At 38.5% G+C, this 23,497-nt stretch overlaps 1 protein-coding gene across 2 annotated transcripts in view; it reads right to left on the reverse strand.

The window, feature by feature from the left end:
- Positions 1-23,497, reverse strand: part of LOC131434481 (tachykinin-like peptides receptor 86C) — a 226,124-nt gene that overhangs the window by 15,395 nt on the left and 187,232 nt on the right. For both annotated transcript variants that reach the window (XM_058601236.1, XM_058601227.1), the window contains 2 exons: positions 7,241-7,437; positions 6,746-6,882 (listed from right to left, as the gene is read on the reverse strand). In XM_058601236.1, coding sequence (XP_058457219.1) covers positions 6,746-6,882; positions 7,241-7,437 — 334 coding nt within the window. The remainder of the gene's footprint in view (positions 1-6,745; positions 6,883-7,240; positions 7,438-23,497) is intronic.

Below are 23,497 nucleotides of genomic sequence, written 5' to 3' on the forward strand. Positions count from 1 at the left end.
ATCTCCACATTGGTTCCAATTCAGTTTTTATTGTGAAACAAATTTTAACGTTTATTTTTCCCCCTTCATGGGCTTCTCTGACTGAGGGTGGGGGTTCACAACTTTCCATACCAGACAAACTAGGCTATGGTGCCCAAATAAACACTAGTAACGCTGGAGAAATCCTCGAAATGACAGGTTTACTTCTATCGAGATGATAGTATAGCTGGTAATCCAAGCGACATGTAAATGTATTTACATTTTTATGTTTATTTATTCCTTTCACATTTTTACATTCACTTTTTGCACAAAATTTAATCAGGGACAATCGAGGAATTTTGTAGAAACCGATGTTAATTTTTCCTGCGATAGATAATAATGTTTCCCGAAACATGCCTGGTATATTTTCTTCTTGTGTAAAAACTAGATAAATCTTCAATTTATAACCCTTCCAATTCTTTCGATGAAACATTCTGCTTTTACAAAGAGCAGCTATTCTGTATATCAATCAAACCGTAATATTTCGATCCTATGTGAAAATTTGCATTCCGTAATTCGATCGAGTGATGCTTTTGTTCCGAAAACTACACAGATACCTCAGGTAGTGTATTTCTGGTGCAATAATGCTTTTTTTTCTTCAGGCGTAAACGCGTTATCGTGAAGTTATCCAACATCCAGGTCATAAATATTAGGTTCTGATATTGATGGTTATGCTGCTCGTTTTTTCGAAAGTAAGCTGCAAGATTAATATTGAGTAAACGATATACTCATATTAGAACAGTTACCTAAAGGCACAATAGTATTATGTTTTGTGTGCATTTCATTTTTGTATTTCTTTAATTTTTAACAGTTTCACTTTTTCTGTACCATTTAATTCCACTATTTCACTGTCACGTTATTACACTTTCACAAAGTCACTATACTTTAATGAAGCATAACAAACGTTACAATACAGATACGCGTATTTCGGAATGTTACTTACATCCTTCTTCAGTGTATCGGTTTTATAAGTTATAAACTTATAAGTTATAAACTTATAAAACCGATACACTGAAGAAGGATGTAAGTAACATTCCGAAATACGCGTATCTGTATTGTAACGTTTGTTATGCTTCATTAAAGTATAGTGACTTTGTGAAAGTGTAATAACGTGACAGTGAAATAGTGGAATTAAATGGTACAGAAAAAGTGAAACTGTTGAATACATTCCACTAACAGCTCCAGGTAAAAAGTTTAATTTTTAGCTATCGGCAACACTAGTCCCAGTACGGCAAACTAATATTGTCCGCATAATGTGGACAACTTTACGGCATCAGTTGTTTCAGATCGATAAATCTCCTCAAAAACTCGATATTTAGGCTCGCTTATCTCTCCTTTTTCCGTCCTAGGTCACTAGTACGAGATGTATCTAGGTCGTAATTTTCAGTTCCTCAATTAAGGTCTGCTCGTCACAAACTGTTCGCAATTACTTATTCTTTACTTTTATGAAAATATTTAAACGTTTAATCTTTTTTCCGATTCATACAAATCACATTTTGATTTCTTTTCAACTATTTATATTGTTCAATTTAACAAACTTTGGTAACTAATGTCGTTTTCGCTTGATGCCAAACCTAACCCAGTTTCCACCCTAACTGCTGTCAAACCGTTTGTTTGAAGCTAGTTTCGAACCTAATTTTAACGCTGTTGAACTGAAAATCAAGTCAGTTTCGAACCTGGTTGTTATATCAGGTTTGCTCAAACACCCGTTGCTAAGTGCGAAATCAACACAGTTTCGTGAAAAGTGTTTGTTTGATGAAACTACTCTGGGTCAGTTTCAGTTTTCTCAAACGAAAACGACATAAGGTTACTGTTATTCGGAAGAAATAATTTTCGGGGTATTTGTTGCCAGTTTCAATAAATTTCCAAGCGATTTCGTTTTGAAATTACCAGTTTCTGAGGGGTAGTTAAATTTACGATACACACCCTTATTCTGAATAACGACGTTATGATTCTTCTATCGTATTTCATTTGTATTCCCAATAACGCTAGAAAAATCAAAGGTAGCTTGGATTCGATCGAAAAATCAATACGTCGTTATTCAGAATAAGGGTGACAGTTTTGGTATACGAGTGGCAGGTCATGCCGTCAGTTCCAACGTTCATCCGTGCTGTGAATTGCATTAGTAAGTTGTCATCCTACCAACTGCTTGCTTCATTGATTTTAATGCCATCGTTAATGGAACTTCGGCGAATTTCATATTTTATTCGCTTCGCCCTGCTTTTCTATATAGACTTCTATGTCTGAAGCGGTACACACGATTATTACTTCAGTTATCTTGAAATGATATCGAAATGTTTGAACTACTGACACTCCAATCCAATCTGCTCTAATTGTTTTTATTTTTGTCGAAATTATGCATCAGCAAATGAATTAACATTTAAAACGTGATTAATCCACCTAGCAGTGAGATGATACCTATTTTTATCAATCCGCATGTGTTTTTTGCATGGATATTCGTAGGTGTTTCAGTTCTCATGACATTATTTTAATTATCGTCGTTTTAAACGGCAAATTGAGATTTTAATCACTCATTACCCTGTAATGTCGAAACTGCAAATAGTATCGAGTTTCAATCTTAACGTGTGACAATCGATTGAACATTCCATGAGATGTCGAACTAAGTTCCACTTTAGAGTTTTTCGTCATTATTTATGGTACTTCCAGAGCCGGTATTCAGGAACTAGCATAACCCAAAATGATTCGAATGGCCATAAATTAATACGCCAAACAATTAACATCTTCTATATCGGTATTAGTTTTAAAAACTCATCATCTGTAATTCCAGAATCGGATAAAATTCGCCAATTTTGTATGGGACCTTAAGTCCTTTAATTTGAATTTTTGTTTTTGAATTTCGATTTGGCCGTTTGAAAAAATGATTGAGCTTCGAGAAACGATTCGATACTGGAACCGGAATTCTAAAATCGGTGTAGCCGAAATCAGTGAAATTCACCTGAGGAGTGTGTAGACATCTTTAAGAAATTGTTGCGCGAATTAAAATTTGGGGGTACATTCCGAATCGAAAACTGAATACCGCTTAAACTGAAATAAATTTATTTGGTAATCGACTATCCAAATCTGCAAACCCGATAAACCTGATTAATTTATGTGAAATGGACATTTTTATACTAATCACCCTGTATCTCCTATACCAGAAATCGGATCTGACTAAATTTTATAGGATTTTAAGACCTCTCATTTGAATCATAGATGATTCTTAGATTTCATTTCAATCTTAGATCCGTTCAGCCATCTACGAGAAAAATTAATTGCATTATTTTAATTTCGTTTCACATATCATCCTGTGGTTCCGCAATCAGAAGTCGTATCCAAACGTAACTCAGGAACCTTGTTTGGTAGTATACGACTGGTATACATATGAATCTGAGTTTGTAGAGTTTGTAGTTTGGCCATCTACGAGAAAATTGAGTGAAATTATTTGTCACACACGCATTTGCTGATCTCGACGAACTGATTCGAAAGGTATATGGGTGTTATGTTTTTCCAGCATTTATTGCTGTAATTAGTTTAAAACAATATAATTATTGAATTGCTTTCAACTCGAAAATTCTGCCATAATCTTTTTTACATATTCGAACGATTATGTTGCCAAAAACGAACCGTGCTAAAATCGGTCCAAGACAAATTGTCATGAAAAAGGATGCTGTACACAGTCCTTTTGGTACTTAGAAACAATTGTATGTCACAATATAAAAAATCGTGTTTTCCGTTGCTCCCAAGCATTTCTTTGTCATTCAGCGCTCAAAACTTCTACTGCTGGAATAAGGGGAAAAGTCGTTTACACAAAAATTTCGATATCTCCGTTAAAAATGGACGGATTTTAACAATCTATGGCTTGTTGAATAGGTATTACCGTGCAGAATCTTAGTCTGAAAATATATTTCGTTTTCAATGTCAATTGTGACAGATACTGTCAAAAAACATATTCAATGTCAATTTTGACATAAAACTTCGTATAACTCAAAAAGTAAACATCCGATCTCAAAATCATTCAATAGCGTTTTGGGTGACGGGAAGACCTTTCATTTGCGACTAGTTTGATCAAAATCGGTCCAGCCATCTCTGAGATCTCGACCTCTTAGTTAACAACACACATACAGACACACACACATACACACACACACACGGACATTTGCTCAGTTCGTCGAGCTGAATCGATTGGTATATGTCATTCGGCCCTCCGGGCCTCGGAAAAATTTTCTAAAGTTTGAGCGAATTCTATACCTATTTTTATTATTTATAAAAAAAGGTAAAAAAATATAAAAATAAACAAACAAATAAAGTGACAATACTTACCTTAAATGAATTGTTTCCGTCAATTCTCCTTCAAAACTAAACTTCATTTGCAGCTCTCGTTTGTCTTCGTTTGCTGTTCCCATTCCGTATGAATCAGTTTTGAAGATTATTCAATGTTCATGGTTTACATACAACTTACACTTTGCAAATTCTGAAGAAAGAACGTTACGTATATAGATCACTGACTAAATAATTTCTACATACAAAATTATGGAAACACAAAAGCGTTTAAAATTCACGTTTAACAAATAAGCACCATAACAGATGTCTACAGAGATTATTTGCAAATGTTTTTGGTTCGTTTTTGAGGCTTGATGTATCCATACAGCTACATTTTACATGCAACCAAACTACTAGGTGTGCTTTTGGATTTTGGATGATTTCCACGACGTTTGTGACTCCCAAAGGTAGCAAAGAAAACATGATTAGGTCATCATATGGTCAAATTACTGCAAAGAAGGATATTTTATTAGTAGATCGCATCTTCCACATAGAGTAAAGTGTAGTGTTAGGTCTAGCATGGACAATGTCTGTCAAATTTGGTATAAATATCATGAATATCCATTTTATCGTCCCCCTTCTGTGTATTGTTGCCGCTTTTTGGCAGACATCGCCCAAAGCGCTATTGGTATGGTATGGCCCTTCTCCATTGAGTGAGGATACAGGCAAGCCCTGAGCATCATTCAATCTGTCTCAAGGTTGTGCTAATACCCAAATAACGTATGTTGTCTCAATTGTATGAAACTAAGGACAGTTTTGGTGGCTTACGATTCCTGGGAACGAAACCAACGAGTCAGCACTCTAGCAAACTACAATATTTCCATCGGAACGATTTTGTTTGATGATAGCTATTTGAGTTCATAATTAACAATACATTCGTCGACATACAGCAGCAAAGTGCTACACACTTAAAACCTTTTCTTGAGCTCGGCATAATAAAATGCCGAAACTGATCAGCAACACCTAAATTTGCTGATTGCTCAGTAATCAATACGCATGTTTCTGAACTTCGTTAAATGCATTCACTGATATTCCGGTAAAATGCTTCACTTTGCCGAAATTTGGCATAATTGCTTGCTGAATTTATCAGTAAACAACAAATATGCCGACATCAGCAGAGACGTTTGCCGAGATTTCGGAATATGCGCTAGCTGTTGCAGAGATTCAGCACGACAGCTGTCATTTATTGCTGCGTTACATTTTCGCTTCGCATTGCGCGATTATTTTCTGATGAAATTCTCGAGTGAAAAAATGGATAATCTTCGAAGAAACGTGGAACCACTTGCAAGTAAAAATATTGAATAAATATAGTGACATGTTTCGCTTTATAAAAAGTGACTTTATCAGATCACATTATAAGGGAAAAACACCCAACACGGGGCTCAAAGAGTCCTCGAGACAAAACTTTGGGGGATATGCGAAAAAATAACCCAATGCATGGACAAATTCAATAGATCAAAGTAAGTTTATTTTTTGAACAATACCGTATATGCATCATTAAATATTGAAAATTTTTGTATGTTTATTTTTATTTTCATATTTCCAGCTCGACTCAAGGTGGCCGCATCCCGAAACGCCACTTTCTATTATGCTACATGTTTTAAGGTAGAGGCTTTAAGCACTACTGGCAACAAATTTGTAAGCCTCCTTTAAGTGTTAATAAAATGAAATTTTGATCCTGAATGGTGTGTTTATAATGTTTAGTAATTACAAACAAAATTAATTGACTAGATTTTTAATTACTGATGATTCGGTAATTTGTTTTTTTTTTTCATTTTTTCGTTTTATTGGATTGCCGAATATTCAGCGAACGTTTCACTGAGCAAACAGTAAATCTTATGCTGGCGATTTCGGCAATATTTGACGTTTGTCAAATTTGAGGGTGCCGAGACGCTCAGTTATTTTATTTTTGCCGAGATGATTGCTGATTACTCGGCTGTGCGAATCTCGGCATTTTTTTGCCGAGACTCAGCTAAAAAGTTTAAGTGTGTAGGATAGCTTCATCAGCATTCCGCTTAGTAGCACCAAGCAAACATCCGGCGAATAATCGCTAAGATCAACGAAACACCCTGTGCCAGACTTATACGCATATACAGCACGAATTGAACTGAAATAACAATGCAAAGTCAATTCCGACAGCGACATATAAATGGAGAAGCCACGTAGTTATATTTGACAAGCATCGGCAACACTTGTGAGCTGCACGATTTCCGCTCAAACAGTATTTGTCCTTGAATTACACCGAGTTCCTCTTGGTGCGCCATGAAAAGTTTCACCCTGGCATTTGTGAATCATTGTCACCACATCACCCGGAACCAGCATCCCCGTCATCATCATCATCATCATCGTCAGCACCATCCCGACTAGCTAAGCACTACTGTGGACTCTGGGAAGGCATCATACTTACAGGACCGGCATCGACCAAGTTCCGAGTTGTTGGAGTTTTTGTTGAGCAGCACTCCCTGAGGGCCGACGGTCTTGATGCGGCTGTTGATGAACTGCAGACAGCAGAAGCAGATGATTTCCTGAAAGTACACTCGGAATCTGGTGGAGACCGAAGAGTCAGAAAGAAAAATGGATGTTAGTGCTTTAACGGTTGGTAATGAATCTGTGGAAAATCTCGAACGCGACACGTACTTGGGTGCCACTTTTTTAAATGCTTTTAGCGGAAGACTGTCGTCAGACATTGCGGGAGCAGAGGGCAAAATGAAAACGGCACGTTGTAGATGATAGAAAGTTTAATTGGTCTCGGTATGATCGTTAACCGGTGACGGTTGAAGTTGATGAAACTAGATGGTGGTTGTTTTTCAACCAAAATCAAAATAATGGAGACGCTCGGTTTGTGGTTGTGCAATCGTACAACCATGCGGCCCCATTGACTGTGCGGAAAAAAAAAACTCACCTGCTGTTCATCCAGTAGTAGATGATGGGATTGACCATCGCGTTCGACATCGCCAGCCAGTAGAAGCCCAAATAAAGCTGCTGTACGTAGCTGGAAGACGTCATCTGGTTGTTGTGATAGGCGTACACGAAAAACAGGTGATACGGCAACCAACAGATGGCGAAAATGGTAACCACGATGATGAACATACGAACCACCTACGAAGAAAAAGAGGGCAGAGATTATATAAACACTCGCTAATTAAATGTCAATTAATGCCTAAAAGCTAACAACCGATCCAATCATTCTATGATTAATTGCATTTCAATCTAAATATGCTCTCAGAACTTTTCCCAGATTTCATATATTGGACCCGGAGAAAATTGCCAGTTACTGGTTTCTTTTTCTTCTCGGAACAGAATCTAGACGCCGGAAAGGAGATAATAAATTATATTCAAATTGTTTTCCGTCCGACACGTAGCAAATTACGACTGGAAGAGGCTACCGAGAATTGAACAACGAAAGCACGTAAAAGTCGTTACGATAATTGATGCCAGGAGCCAGCCAAACAAATGAACTTTCCCTTGTCAACAGTATCGAACAGGTCTCATTATTTCATTAGTCCTTCGATGGAACATTTTCGATCTTTCGATTGTTTTGTTTCGTTCTTTTTTCTGAGCTGAAATGGGTTGTGCGGACTGTCCCTCGTCAACGAAAGAAGAATCCTTTTGTAGTACTCCTTCCTTACGAACGGCACAATGTCAATGCCGTGTGTCCTTCAAGTAGCTGTCTACAACAGTTTCAGTATTAGTATGATTTGTTGAAATAAAAACAAAAAAAAATATAGGAAACAACAAAAGTTCTACCAATTAAACAATTTACCACTTGGGTTTTGTTTGGAATGTCACCACAGACAATCATTTTTTAATGTTTGCTACGCAGTAGGACGCTGCTTAGCAACCCGAATGAAGTGATTCCCTCCGGACAGTTAAATGTGGTAGAGAGAAACAGTTTGTAGGGAAATTTATTTTCAGCCTACTGAGTGCTACTGCGTAATTTTGAATCTCCCACTTTGAAGAAATTTCTTTCCACCACATTTTCCTCGGTAACGGGGCGTGAAATAAAAAAGTAAACTGTGGTCTGCAGAAGCGTTCAATAATTGTCTTGGACATGATTCGAAATAATTTTACTAAGTCAATAAATTTCAGCCTAATTGGGCTACATTGGGCTGAGATTTGGTTATCAGCGTTGTACAAAAAGTGTTTGCTAAGCGGTTTATGTTGGATTGATAGGTGGCATAACAGTTCCAAATAAACTGTTGTGCAATGACGAGTCTAAGACGAAACGTAAATAAATCTCAGATTTTCGACACTATTGCTTGGAAATATTTCTACGCATCGATTCGTGTAGCATATTTTAGATAATCAATGATCGGAACGGGAAATTAACCAGACAAAAATATTTTCTCTATTAAATATTATTTTTTGGTGGCCTGTGTTTTCACAAAAATCGTTTGTTATAAAATGGTACTTCTTTCGATTTAATCGGTAAGTCCATGTTAGGAATAAAATCTGGAATCTAAGGTGAGAAAATTAATTTTAAGAAATCAATTTGGTTCTAAATGGAATGGCTAAGTCAGTCAGTCCTTAGTCAATTAAAAATACTCTTGGTTTATAACCATCTACAGTTAGTGTCTGTTTTATTAGCGAACAAAACGCACTCAATCACTGAAATTATTCCGTATTTATGTTATGTGTCGGTTTTCTACGATTGGATATCTTATACTATGGGGAAAAATTTTGTTGCATCCCAAAATACAACCAGAGGTATTCACGATTATGTTCTACTCATTCTTGTACAGGGTGAATTTTGAAAAGGCGTATTCACGACAAAAAGTCATTTTTCAAAGGGAACGGTAGCTTCTTCAGCAAAGTTGCTAACTAATAATTTCCAATAGTTTTGCAGTAAGATGTAATCAATGCTAAACCCAAATAAGTAAGTTAGATTCCAGATTTCAGTACCGCAAATTCAAAACTACCGTAACTAATTAGTAACAATTTAGCAACAATTTGTTACGGTGGATTGTATTTAAGCTTATTATTTAGGAGGGGTCCTTCGTTTATTTCATTGAACTTTGCGAAGTATTGGATTTTTTTTAAATTAAATTGAGCTACAAATTTAAAATATACGTAAATAATTAGTAACAATTTAGTGACAAATTGTTGCTAAATTGTTCCACTGGATTTCGATTTGTACTCAAGCTTATTATTTGAGAGGGGACCTTCGTTTATTTCAGTGAACTTAGCGAAATACTGGGAGACATTGAAATTGAGCACCAAATTCAAAATTACCGTAAACTATTAAAAACTACTTGGCGACAAATTATCCACCAGATTTTGATTTGTTTTTAAGCTTATTTAGTGGGAATGTTTTACTAACTTCATACGAACATAGCGAAATACTTGAAAAGATGGAAAAAATGAGCAACAAATTCAAAATTACCGTAGCTAATTAGCAACTGATTCGCAACAAATTATCCACTATCGATCTGTATTTGAGCTTATTTAGTAGAGGTGCTTCGTTAACTTCATATGAACTTGGTAAAGTACTTGAAAAAAATAAAAAATAAACGTATAGAAACAAATTTAAAATTACCGTAATTATTTAGCAACAAATTTTACACTGGATTTCAATTTGTATTTAAGCATATTTAGGAAGGGTCCTACGTTAGATTCATATAAACTTAGTGAAATACTTGAAAAAGTTAAAAAAAAATTGAGCAACAAATTCGTAATTACCGTAACTAATTAGAAACTACTTGGCGACAAATTATCCACCGGTTTCGATTTGTTTTTAAGTTTATTTAATAGAGGTGCTTTGTTAACTTCATATGAACTTTGAGAAGTACTCAAAAACCATGTGCAACAAATTTTAAATTACCGTAACTAATTAGCAACAAATTAGCAATCCCCTGGGTTTCGATTTGATTTGGTAGTAACGCTTTGTTAACTTCATATGAACTTTTCGAAGCACTTGAATTTTTTTTATATTGAGTATATAATTCAAAATTACGGTAACTAATTGGCAACAAATTTTCCACTGGGTTTTAATTTGTTTCTAGGCTTATTTGAGAGGGGTCCTTCGTTAATTGCATATAAAACTAGCTAAATACTTGAAAAAATTAAAAAAAAGAACAACAAATTCAAAATTATCCACCGGGATTCGATTTGTGTTTAAACGTATTTAGTAGGAATGCTTCGATATCTTCATATAAACTTAGGGAAGTACTTGAAAAATTAAAAAAAAATGAGCAGCAAATTCAGAATTACCGTAACTAATTCGTAACAATTTAGCATCAATTTGTTGCTAAATTGTTCCACTGGATTTCGATTCGTATTTTAGCTTCTTATTTAGGAGGGATCCTTCGTTAATTTCATATGAATTTTGAGAAATACAAACTTTGAGCATCAAATTCAAAATTACCGTAACTAATTAAAAACTATTTAGTGACAAATTATCCACTGGGTTTCGATTTGTTTTTAAGCTTATTTAGTGGGAATGTTTCATTAACTTCATACGAACAAAGATGGAAAAAATGAGCAACAAATTATCCACTATCGATCTGTATTTGAGCTTATTTAGTAGAGGTGCTTCGTTAACTTCATATGAACTTGGTAAAGTACTTGAAAAAAAAACGTTTAAAAACAAATTTGAAATTACCGTTTACTAATTAGCAACTATTTAGCAACAAATTTTACACTGGATTTCGATTTGTATTTAAGCTTATTCGTTAACTTCATATGAACTTAGAGAAGTACTCAAAAACCATTGAGCAACAAATTCAAAATTACCGTAACTAATAAGAAACAAATTATCCACTGGGTTTCGATTTGTTTTTCGGTTTATTTACTGGGAAAAAAGCGGGGTGAGTAATGTTAGAGACATAACCGGATGATGTGAATACGAATGAAATGGATGGTTTAGTTTTTTTGATGATAAAGAATCTGAACTCTGGACCTAGAATTCTGGAGCTGAGTTTTGAACCTCATACTGAAACTCAATTTTAATGTTTTATTCTAGAACTGATTACTGAATCTGTGTTCTGAAACTGAATTCGAGACAGGGATTCTGGTTCTGGACTGAACACCGAACTCTGGATCAGGCTGCTGGTTTGCAGCAAAATTCCGATCCAGGATTTAGTTTGCAAATTCGGATCCAGAATTCAGCTCCGAAACTCGGTTCTCGAGTCTTGATCCGGAATAAAGTTCAAAAATCTTCAGAATCCTGAATGAATTAAATTTATAGAATTGTGGAATTTAGGAATTAAACTCTAAACCAGCATTCTGGAATTGAATTATGAAACTGGATTTCGAAAAGCATTTGAGAACTGAATTCTCGAATTACTACAGAACTCTGGATCCGAATTCCGGTCCTGAATTTTGGGCTGTGGTTCAGAACTCAGTTTCAGAATTCTGGTTCTAGAATCAAGTTCTGTAATTCGGTTCCAGTTCTGGAACTCGATTCTGGCCCTGGATTTTGGACGCAGTATTGAATTTTAGAACTGGATTTAGGTAAAAAAAATCTGGTGTTGGCTTCTAAAACTTAATTAGAACTGAACACTAGACATGAATTCAGGACCTGCATTCTGGTCTGAGTCTGGAATTTTTATCTTTTTCACTTATCAAATATGTTAAATAATTTTAATTTCGAATTAAACTATTGAAAATTATTTTCCACACTGCTTATCTCATCTCCGATAACTGAGAAAAAAAATTATGTTGATACGTTAAATAAAACAAGAGATATTCACGACCACAAACTGAATTTTGAATAGTCGCCCAATAGTAAAGTAAGACGTACTTACGTTTAAAAGATACGAGAAAAAAAATGCGAAAATTTTCTAATTAGAATGTATCACACTGTAAACCTGAACTAAACTGATTTTATTCACTTCCGATTCGTATATTTTAACAGATAAATAATTCTAATAGTTCTTTAGATAACATTTGGAGTCATTAGACGGGTTGATTTTGTGTAATGTTCTCCGTCGTTGTACACTTTTCGTTGTATTTTTCACTATTGCAAACGACCAGCAGCAGGACGACGCAATCGCTCTTGTTTGAGGGGAAACTGGCTCAGCGAACGCCCCGCAGCAGAGTTGCTCACAGTGCCGATTGATTCCATACTGAACCAATTTTGTTTGAAGAGAGAAGAGTTATTTCCCATGAATTGAGTGATAAAATCATGATTGATTGTCATGACTTCGTGAGAAGATAGAATGATTGTTTCAGGATCTTTTAATCATAGTAACGGTAACGGATTTCTTTCCGGTAGTAGGGTATGGGCTCCCTATAAAATCTCATTCGTAAGGACGTTAAAAACCTGATTTAAAGAGAGCCAGAGATGCCATTTATACAAATGTATCTATATTGTATAGATTTTGGTGTTCGCATACTGATTTAAATCAGAGTACAGATTTTATACAGATTAGTACAGGATGTGAGTGAGAAGTAAAAAATTAGACTTTTCTCTCTGAGTGTCTATTAGTGTTTGATAGTGATTATTTAAAGGTTTATTAATCAAATTTCATTTTATTAGTGAAAACAGATAGAGAAGATGTTTGGATGTATGGCACCGGTCGGAAGACGGCCAGGATGTAGACCATGTTCGATGTACGTTCTACCATGCCTAACCGTGTTTAGAGCTGTGTCTATCACAAGGTTCAGGGTGGCGAAATGGTAGCGTGTATGCACGGAATGCATAAGAACGTAGGTTCGAGTCCTGTCTCTGAGCGTATCTTTTTCCAAAACATCATTTCTGTAAGCTCATTCGTGCCGTGACTATCGGATCGATCGGACGTAAATTCTGCTTTCTCCAATCGCGTGGTGAATTGTTTTATTCCGTTATCAAGGTCATTCCGTATTCTATTGTCTGCATCAGTGCGGTCGAGTGATAGTTCTAATTAATCCGTTCTCAAGGCCGACTGTGAGCTTGTGTAAAGCAGCACTGCGTGTGGTACCGTTAGCCAGCGCCAGCGCTGGGCGCTGCGTATATATCGTTGTACATTAGAAACAGTGATAAATATAGGTGATAAAAAGATTGGTTTCATTGGACAGTGTAGTGAGAGACTAAAAACAAAGTGCTTTTTCCTCAAAGAGGTTTTTTGCACTTTATTGAACTGGAATATTCACCGGTTGCCTAGGACCGGGCCTTGTCGGCCGATCACCCTTCGAGAGCTAAAGCTAAGTATTTTTTTTCTTTTTCCCTGTTGTTCAGTACCATTAGATTTTTATTGCCCCCTAATATTTACCCGCACGGACACATTTCCGTGCCATGACAAAAGGCACAGAATTGCCTGACCTTCCCCTAGATGATCAAATGGATGCTTCTGATGGCAATAAATCTCGCATTAGAAGCTATCCCGATGGGCTTGCACTCCCGGCCGGACCGTATGCGGTTTACATCCGGACCAAAGCCAACGGTAAAAAATTGAACCTTCTAAGACTTTCTAATGACCTGTCCTCGCGATACAATACTGTACAAAAAATTGAGAAAGTACGCCCGGACAAGCTTAGGGTCTTGTTAGCCAGTGCAAAACAGGCTAATGAGATCGTTCGAAGTGAGCATTTCACGCGGGAGTATCGCGTATACGTACCAGCTCGCGAAGTCGAGATAGACGGCGTGATCACCGATCCGAGTCTGACTTGCGAGGACGTTCTTAAGCATGGGGCAGGCGGTTTTAAAAACCCCCTACTCAAGAACGTTAAGATACTGGACTGCAAGCAATTGCGTTCAGTATCGACCGCTGAGGATGGGACTAAGTCCTATATCCCATCAGACTCGTATCGGGTGACTTTCGCTGGCTCGGCTTTGCCTAATTACGTCCTCCTGGACCGAGTCCGTTTACCTGTTCGTCTTTTTGTGCCGCGGGTCATGAACTGCACCAATTGCAAACAATTGGGACATACAGCATCCCATTGTTGCAATAAATCCCGGTGTATAAAGTGTGGAGGGAGTCATGCGGATAACTCCTGCAGTGGAGACAATGAAAAGTGTCTCTACTGTAAGGAGGGGCCGCATGACCTCTCTGATTGTCCCGTGTACAAATTGCGTAAGGATAAAATGAAGCGTTCACTCAAGCAACATTCCAAACGCTCTTTTGCAGAAATGTTGAAATGTGCTACGCCACCTACCGAAAATCCTTACGCTTACTTGTCAACTGACGAGAGCGAATATGATGACCCCCTCGAAGGTACATCTTCGGCTGTCCCTCATAGCTCATCAATTAGAAAGAGAAGAAATAAATCTTCTCAAAAGCTCCCTAGTAAGGGTTCGAAGATGTCCTCTGATGGGTTCCGAAAAATTACAACAACTGGTAGTGATGGCAAAAAACCAGAGAAAAAAGCTCCAGGCCTTGGAAAATTAAATTCCGAGCAAGAATTTCCATCACTTCCTGGGACTTCAAAACCCCCGAAAGTCCCTAAAGATCAGTCAGAAAATTTACCAAATACTGGGTTTGTTAAATTCTCTGATATTGTGGACTGGATCATGTCTATTTTCAATATTTCTGAACCTCTTAAAAGCCTGATAATGGCTTTTATTCCTACAGTTAAAACATTCTTGAAGCAGTTGACTGCAAAATGGCCCCTTCTTTCAGCGATCGTATCCTTCGATGGCTAAGACACCCACCGAGGTCACGGATACAATCACTGTTATACAGTGGAATTGTAGAAGTATCATCCCAAAAATAGACCCTTTCAAATTTCTAGTAAATAATCTGAAATGTGACGCATTTGCATTGTGCGAAACTTGGCTAACTTCTGAAATACCCTTAAACTTCCACGATTTTAACATTATTCGTCTGGATCGAGATAATCCCTATGGAGGAGTACTTTTGGGGATCAAAAAGTGCTATTCTTTCTATCGCATTAACCTCCCCTCGATACCAGGTATTGAAGTTGTCGCATGTCATGTTACAATCAAAGGTAAGGACCTTTTCATTGCTTCCATCTACATTCCCCCAAGAGCCTCGGTTGGGCATCGGCGGCTCAATGATATCATAGAGCTTCTTCCTGCACCGACGTTGGTTTTAGGAGACTTTAACTCACACGGTACGGGATGGGGCTGTCTTCACGACGATAACAGATCAACTATGATCCATGATATCTGCGACAACTTCAATATGACAATCTTGAATACGGGAGAAATGACACGAATTCCTGCACCACCAGCAAGACCAAGTGCGCTAGACTTATCCCTTTGCTCGACATCGCTACGGTTGGGTTGCACGTGGAAGGTAATCCCTGATCCCCACGGTAGCGATCATCTGCCTATCGTAATTTCAATCGCCACCGGATTAAGACCATCGGAAACAATCAATGTTTCGTATGACCTCACACGAAACATTGATTGGAAATGCTACGCAAATTTGATATCTGAGAATCTAGAAACAACACAAGAACTTCCTCCGGAGGAAGAGTACACGTTTTTGGCTGGCTTGATTCTCGACACCGCGACTCAAGCTCAGACGAAACGTGTACCCGGCGCGAAAACTAACATCCGTCCCCCCAACCCGTGGTGGGACAAAGAGTGCTCAGAATTAAACGCGGAGAGAACTTCATCATTTGTCGAGTTTAGGAAAAACGGAACACCTGATAATTTCAGAAACTACGCGTCATTAGACGCTAAAATGAAAAGCTTGATTAAAGCGAAGAAAAGCGGTTATTGGCGTCGATTCGTAGACGGATTATCGAGAGAAACGTCAATGAGCACTCTTTGGAACACAGCCCGACGAATGCGCAACAAAAACACCACAAACGAAAGCGAGGAATATTCTAACCGCTGGATATTCGATTTCGCTAAAAAAGTATGTCCTGACTCTGTTCCGGAACAGACAATCATGCGCGTCGCTTCATCAAACAGAAACGAAACACCTTTTTCGATGGTAGAGCTCTCACTTGCGCTCTTGTCGTGTAACAATAAAGCTCCGGGGTTAGACAAAATCAAATTCAACTTGTTGAAAAATTTGCCTGACTCTGCCAAAAGGCGCTTATTGAATTTATTCAATAGGCTTCTTGAGGATAATATTGTCCCACATGACTGGAGACAAGTAAGAGTTATCGCCATTCAAAAACCAGGGAAACCAGCCTCCGATCACAATTCGTATCGGCCGATTGCTATGCTTTCCTGTATCCGGAAATTGTTTGAAAAAATGATTCTGTTTCGTCTAGACAATTGGGTCGAGACTAATGGCTTACTTTCAGATACACAATTCGGCTTCCGCAGGGGCAAAGGAACGAACGATTGTCTTGCGTTGCTCTCAACCGAAATTCAAATGGCATTTGCTCGTAAAGAACAAATGGCGTCAGTTTTCCTAGACATCAAGGGGGCTTTTGATTCAGTTTCCATAAACATCCTATCTGAGAAGTTGCATCAGCATGGTCTTTCACCAATTTTGAATAACTTTTTGTATAATCTGTTGTCCGAGAAATACATGTATTTCGCGCATGGTGATTTGTCGACAATACGATTCAGTTACATGGGTCTTCCTCAGGGCTCATGCTTAAGCCCCCTTTTATACAACTTTTACGTGAACAACATTGATGAATGTATCAACACATCTTGCACGCTAAGACAACTTGCCGACGACAGCGTTGTGTCTATTATAGGACCCAAAGCTGCCGATCTCCAAGGACCATTGCAAGATACCCTCGACAACTTGTCGACATGGGCTCTTCAAATGGGTATCGAGTTCTCTACGGAGAAAACTGAGCTGGTCGTATTTTCAAGGAAGCGAGAACCAGCACAATTACAGCTTCAACTAGGGGGTGAAACCATAGCTCAGGTCTTCACATTTAAATATCTCGGGGTCTGGTTCGACTCCAAAGGTACCTGGGGATGTCACATTAGGTATCTGAAACAAAAATGCCAACAGAGAATCAATTTTTTTTCGTACAATAACCGGATCATGGTGGGGTGCCCACCCAGGAGACCTGATCAGGTTATACCAAACAACGATATTGTCCGTGATGGAATACGGATGCTTTTGCTTCCGATCCGCGGCGAACACTCATTTCATCAAGCTGGAAAGAATTCAGTATCGTTGTTTGCGTATTGCCTTAGGTTGCATGCAGTCGACTCATACGATGAGTCTCGAAGTGCTCGCGGGCGTCTTACCGTTGAAAAACCGATTCTGGGATCTCTCATATCGATTGCTATTCCGATGCGACATCTTGAATCCGATGGTGATTGAAAACTTCGAAAGGCTTGTCGAGCTCAATTCTCAGACCCGTTTTATGTCCTTGTATTTTGATTACATGGCTCAGAATATTAATCCTTCTTCGTTTGTTTCCAATCGTGCTCATTTCTTGGATACTTCTGATTCTACTGTGTTTTTCGACACATCCATGAGAGAAGAAATTCGTGGAATCCCGGATCACGTGCGCCCTCAAGTGGCCCCAAATATTTTTTATAATAAATTTAGAACAGTCAACTGTGAAAAGGTGTTTTACACTGACGGTTCAAACATCAACAGGTCCACAGGCTTCGGCATCTTCAATCAAAACATCACCGCTTCTCACAAACTCAATGATCCGGCTTCAGTTTACGTCGCAGAATTAGCTGCTATTCAGTACACCCTTGAGATCATTGGAACCTTGCCCAAAGACCATTACTTCATTGTCTAAGCTCAATAGAAGCTCTCCGGGCAATGAAGCCAGGAAAGTATCCCCCATATTTCCTGGGGAAAATACGGGAACACTTGCGAACTTTATCTGAACGGTCTTATTTAATATCGTTAGTCTGGGTCCCTTCGCATTGTTCCATTCCAGGCAATGAAAAGGCAGACTCATTGGCTAAGGTGGGCGCATTAGAAGGTGATATTTATGAAAGACCAATCTGCTTCAATGAATTTTTCAGTATCTCTCGTCAGAAAACTCTCGAAAGTTGGCAAACTTCATGGAGCAATGGCGAACTGGGACGATGGCTACATTCCATTATCCCTAGGGTATCGACGAAACCTTGGTTCAGGGGGATGAACGTGAGTCGCGATTTCATTCGTGTTATGTCGCGGCTCATGTCAAATCACTACACCTTCAACGCACATCTCCGGCGTGTTGGGCTTGCGGAGAGCGGTCTCTGCACCTGTGGCGACGGTTATCAGGACATCGAGCATGTCGTGTGGTCGTGCGTAGAGTATCGTGACGCCAGGTCGAAGCTGGAATCCCTCAGGGCCCGAGGTAGACCGCCTGAGGTTCCGGTTCGGGATGTGTTGGCGAGTCGGGATAGTTTATATATGCTTCTCATATACCAGTACCTTAAACACATTGATATACAAGTGTAATGTGTTATCTCTCGCTCAGAAAGTATAAACTCCACCTACAGGTTCGACACTAACATCCGCCCGATTCTCTCGATCCCCGTCCCTGTCCACCATCTTCATTGGAACTAACAAGATCTTTTTTTGTCACTAACTTTTTCGTTACCCCTTCCCTGTCTCTTCACCATCTCGATGGCAACTAATTAGATCTTTATCGTTTTCAAACATTTTGTTCCCACATCCCCTTTTTACCCCGTTTCCACAATATTTACTTTTTTTTCATTCTCTTCCGTAACATCACCATCATCGTCCACGGAAGGCCGCCCCAGTCGAAAACCAGCATGCGGGCCACCCGCCGGGCCTTCGTAGCCTGGGGGTGTTTCCCGCGGACCCACACGGACCGAAGGATGCGGCCAACATTGATCTTCGCCAACGGCATATGGAAGACCCTCATGCGATATTCAATTCACCGGCCACTACCGATAGCTCCTCGAGAATCCGCTACCGCTACATTACATAATGATACTATTCTAGTTTTAAGTTAGTCGTAATTAAGATTAGTAAATACCCTTGGCATCTTAGAGCTTAAGCAGTGTGCCTTAAAATTATATTATAATATTGAATAAAAAAATTTCTGTAAGTTCTAGCCAATTTCTCTGTAATGCCTCTGTTCAACCGAATGAGTTCGGTTCGATCGAATAGTGCTTTGATGATTGGGTTACTCATTGGGCAATTCATAGGGTTGGCGGTTCAATGCATTAGGCGCTGGTCTTACAAGTCAGATGTCGTATGTTCAAGCCCCGACCTGGAAGGATTCCTAGTGTCAGTAGGATCGTAGTACATCATTGCATAGGATTCTGTGCGCTATGAATCGGCTGCGAAGTCTGTTGAAACAGAACGGCCAAATTCCACAAATAGGAATGTAAGGCCAAGACTTGACTTGACACCTTTAACCAAATGACCGTCTCACCTTGCCTTCTTGCAATAAGGCCTCTCCAATTCCACATCTTCAGAATTTTTTTAATCTTCGAAACGTTTGTTTCCACCAGTAAATTGAAGTCGCTTCGTATTGTGAACCAGAAACAGGGCTTCCAGGAAAATACTTTTGTTTGACGCCACTTTGTGGTAAAGCATACTCTACACCAATGGAAATGTACCGAACCAAAGACGCTAAACAGTTGACAGGGATCCTAGTCAGTGCGGTAAAACTTCATTTCAATCGAATATTCTTGGATGAAAATGAAATTTATTGCCGTTAACTGTCAGCATAGCTTTTCTCATTCATTTTACTGTTGATGCCGAAGCTCCCAGAATTCATCATCAATTGAATAACCGTACCTAGTCACAGCTTGCTCAGTTTGTAGTGCCAAGTAGTCTACCTGTTTCATTGTCTTCCTCATCTTCACTGTGGGTAGTGAGCAAGTGCGAATGAATAGGCATAAACATCAACTCGATAACACAAAACTCTCTCCGATCATAATGATAAATAGAGGGTGGTGGTATTCTATTTCGAGTTTTCAATTATCACCAGCAACTTAAAATCGATATTAAAAATGAAAACTGGAACAATTGGTTGATGTTTATTTTCTAATTAATATTTCAGTTATTATGACTGGTTTACCTTTCATCCATTATCTTGAACCAATTCGAATGTTAACATGAATCTCACTTGAAGGCCGCTCTCTCATTCAATTGTAAGAGATCTTTTGCTACTTTAAGAGATACAATGACGGTGGTTAAACTGAGCTTCGGTAGAGAGAGAGAAGCGAACGAAGGACGGAATGATGCCCATTCGGTGCGAATGCGAAGGGCGTGTGTTAGAATGTGAAGTTTACTGCAGTAGAGTGCTCGTCACACATTCGATTTCAATTGTTTCGTCGAAAAATCATGTCGCCAAAGCCATTTCGCCGAAACCGTTCAAATTGAAGGAATTAACTGCATTCCCATCCGCATTCAATTATGTTTTAGATTCTCTATTTATTCGATGAAATCAGGTCGCGATTTTTATCCACAGCACAATATGCATACATTCTTTCTGAATTCGAGTACACTGAGCTATTTTTTTATGCGACTTTTTATATCCGAATTTTCAGAGTTATGCGGTTTTTTTTATGCGAAGTTTCAGAGTTATGCGGTTTTTTTATAGCGAATTTCCAGAGTTATGCGGTTTTTTTTATACGAAGTTTCAGAGTTATGCGGTTTTTTATAGCGAATTTCCAGAGTTATGCGGTTTCCTTTCTGCGGTTTTTTTTATGCGAAGTTACAGAGTTATGCGTTTTTTATGCGAATTTTCAGAGTTATGCGGTTTTTTTATGCGGTACGTAAACTCGCATAAAAAAAAGACTTCAGTGTACTTTGACTTGTGCACCGAAGCTGCGTGTATTTACACAGATTTCATATACGTCCAACTTTAAATTAGTATCTCTTGTCGCAGCGTTAGTGTCTTTTCCGTGCACATAAGTTACTGCACAGAAGAAAAGGAAACACTCAGCTCAGCTCTGAGATTTGTTGTTACTTCATCAGTTACAAAGTCTACAAGTATTTGCTTTGGTATACCAATCAGGTACATTTTTGCGGTACTTTTCCGTCGTTTAAAAATGCTATCCTAGCTCGCTTGTCGGTTTGTTCGGATCAAGTTATTTTATTAGGACCAAGAAACCTAGCTGTGAGTAGATTCCTTGGCGAACGCAGTGACTGAGTAATGCTGAAGTCAAAAACAACGTCAAAAGATTTTCCTGAAACTGATCCCTGAAGCCCTATTTTATCTAAGAAAAAAAAATGCAGACGACCTAATTAACTGCTCACGAAGTAAGACCAAACAAAATAACCATAAAATAACTTTTTTACCCACACACCGAAACAAAACCTCAACCGTAGTCGCCATCAAGGCGCACGTTGCCTCTGAGCCAATAATCCTGTTGCGGACAGCAGCCAGTCAAACCGAACCAGTGCTACTAGAGGTCCGTTTCAGGTGGGTGCGCAAAGGGATGGAACAAATTGCAAACTCAACACCCCCTAAAAACCAAGCATATCCGCTTGAACGCTTCTCCCCGAAGGTGTGTTAAAACTGCTACCGGACAGCTGAGTCGCGCATTTTACATTTTTATGCGTCCTTTCCCTCTTAGATCGGCTGTATCGACTGGACAATGATGGGTATAGTGAATGCCAGCCAACCACCCAACCATCCAGTAAATGTTCGTCGGAATTTGAATGAATTATTCATCTGAGCCCGATTTTCGTTTCTAATAAAATGTAAATTGAACAGTTGCTTGTTTTTAGGCTGACGTCACCACCAGGACGAAAGCAGCGTCGAAAGGGGATTAAATGACTATAATTTAATTACATGGATTCCCCCCTAATGATGGTAATTTGAAAATTTCATTTTCTGAATGAAAAAGTTTTAGTTTTTACTCTAGTTAGGGTAAAAATTACTACCCATTAGTGCGCTATCTATAGCTGTTCGCATTGAGCAGACTTCTTCTTCTTCTTCTTCTTCCTTTCTGGTTGGCGTCACCTCACTTGAGATGACGCCGAATTGATGGCACAGCAACTAAGGCTATATTGCCAGTTAATTTTCGTTTATAGTCCAGTGGACTTTCTTTTCACTTGACTACAAGCGAAAATCTCGCTGTGTGGCTGCGTCGAATCGTCAAAGTACGGCTGAAAATCCTTTCTTTCTTGCGAAATACTCGAATTTTCCCCGGACTAACACGATGCAACGTGCTCACCCGTTGAGAGTTTCACCGGAAGTGCATTGAGCAGACAATTGGGCAGACGTAAAGTTCAGCTCAACTTTAAATGACACGGTTTTCAACTACGTATTCGATCGAGAATGAAAAGTAGAGCAAACAAAAGAAAAAAGATGAGTTTTTCAATTTCATCATACACTCATAAATAAATTGACCAAAATCAATTAGGATCAAAGGAGGCGCTGAAAATTTTTTCACCTTTCAAAATTGTATTCCTCAAACGCACAATGGCCGCCTGGTTCCACCATTCCAGTACAAACCAGATCGTTTCTGTTTTCTGGAATGAGATCAGTGAAAGTGAAATTCTCGGAAGCGGATTGCCTTCAACTTCAAGGAACACTTCCTTTCTAGGAAGTTTGTTATTGGGGCTTACGCCTTACCACGTTGCTGGGACTGTTGTTACGGTTTTTTCACGTAATGTTTCATGTGCACCTAGCGTAAGAATAACTCCTATTTATGGTTCCACAGCAAATCGCATTGCTAATGGCGCGAGGTGGTTTAATAATTATGAATGAGGTTGGATTAACACCAACACCAACTTGTTCCTATTGAATTCTCACTCATATGAAAGTTCGCTGAAATGTTTGTTTCCCGGTATTGCAAAGGGGTAGCGTAACTGAAAAGTTAAAGTTTCATTCATAAATATGTTAGTATAAGTATAATAAAAAAAATAGTTTCAGTTCGAAGAGTAGTGCATTAATACCTTTCCTCATTAGCATTTTACGCGAAAGTGAGGAGTTTTTTGAGTTTTTAATCGCCATTTTCGGTATTTCCGAAACCGGTGATGGTGAGCTCAATTCACCCGCGTCCCTTGTCGCCGCTTTGAGTATGACTATTCAGCCGCAATTTAGACATTTTTTAGTCTGAATTACAGGGTTGTTACGAAAAATTTCAAAATCAAAACGTGCGATATTTTAGCGAAGCGTTTATACCACTATTTTTATGCAGGTGATACATTCCGCAGAACTTGAAAATCCACTTAAATATAATTTAAAAATCTACATAATTTTGATATATATAAACACAATAAATAAGTCTGCATACAACACGGTTGTATTTGAGAAACCCCATGCAAACGATTTCATTTTTATTTTCTATCTTTTTCGACATCCTGAGTTAGTTTATACTCTCTGATGTACGGAAAATGTTACAGTATAAATGAAATTGCATACAATTGTGATTTTGAAAGAAGTTAAACAGATTTCAGCGAAG

This window comes from Malaya genurostris, chromosome 1 (genome assembly GCF_030247185.1).
Source record: "Malaya genurostris strain Urasoe2022 chromosome 1, Malgen_1.1, whole genome shotgun sequence".
NCBI classification, from domain to species: Eukaryota; Metazoa; Arthropoda; class Insecta; order Diptera; family Culicidae; genus Malaya; species Malaya genurostris.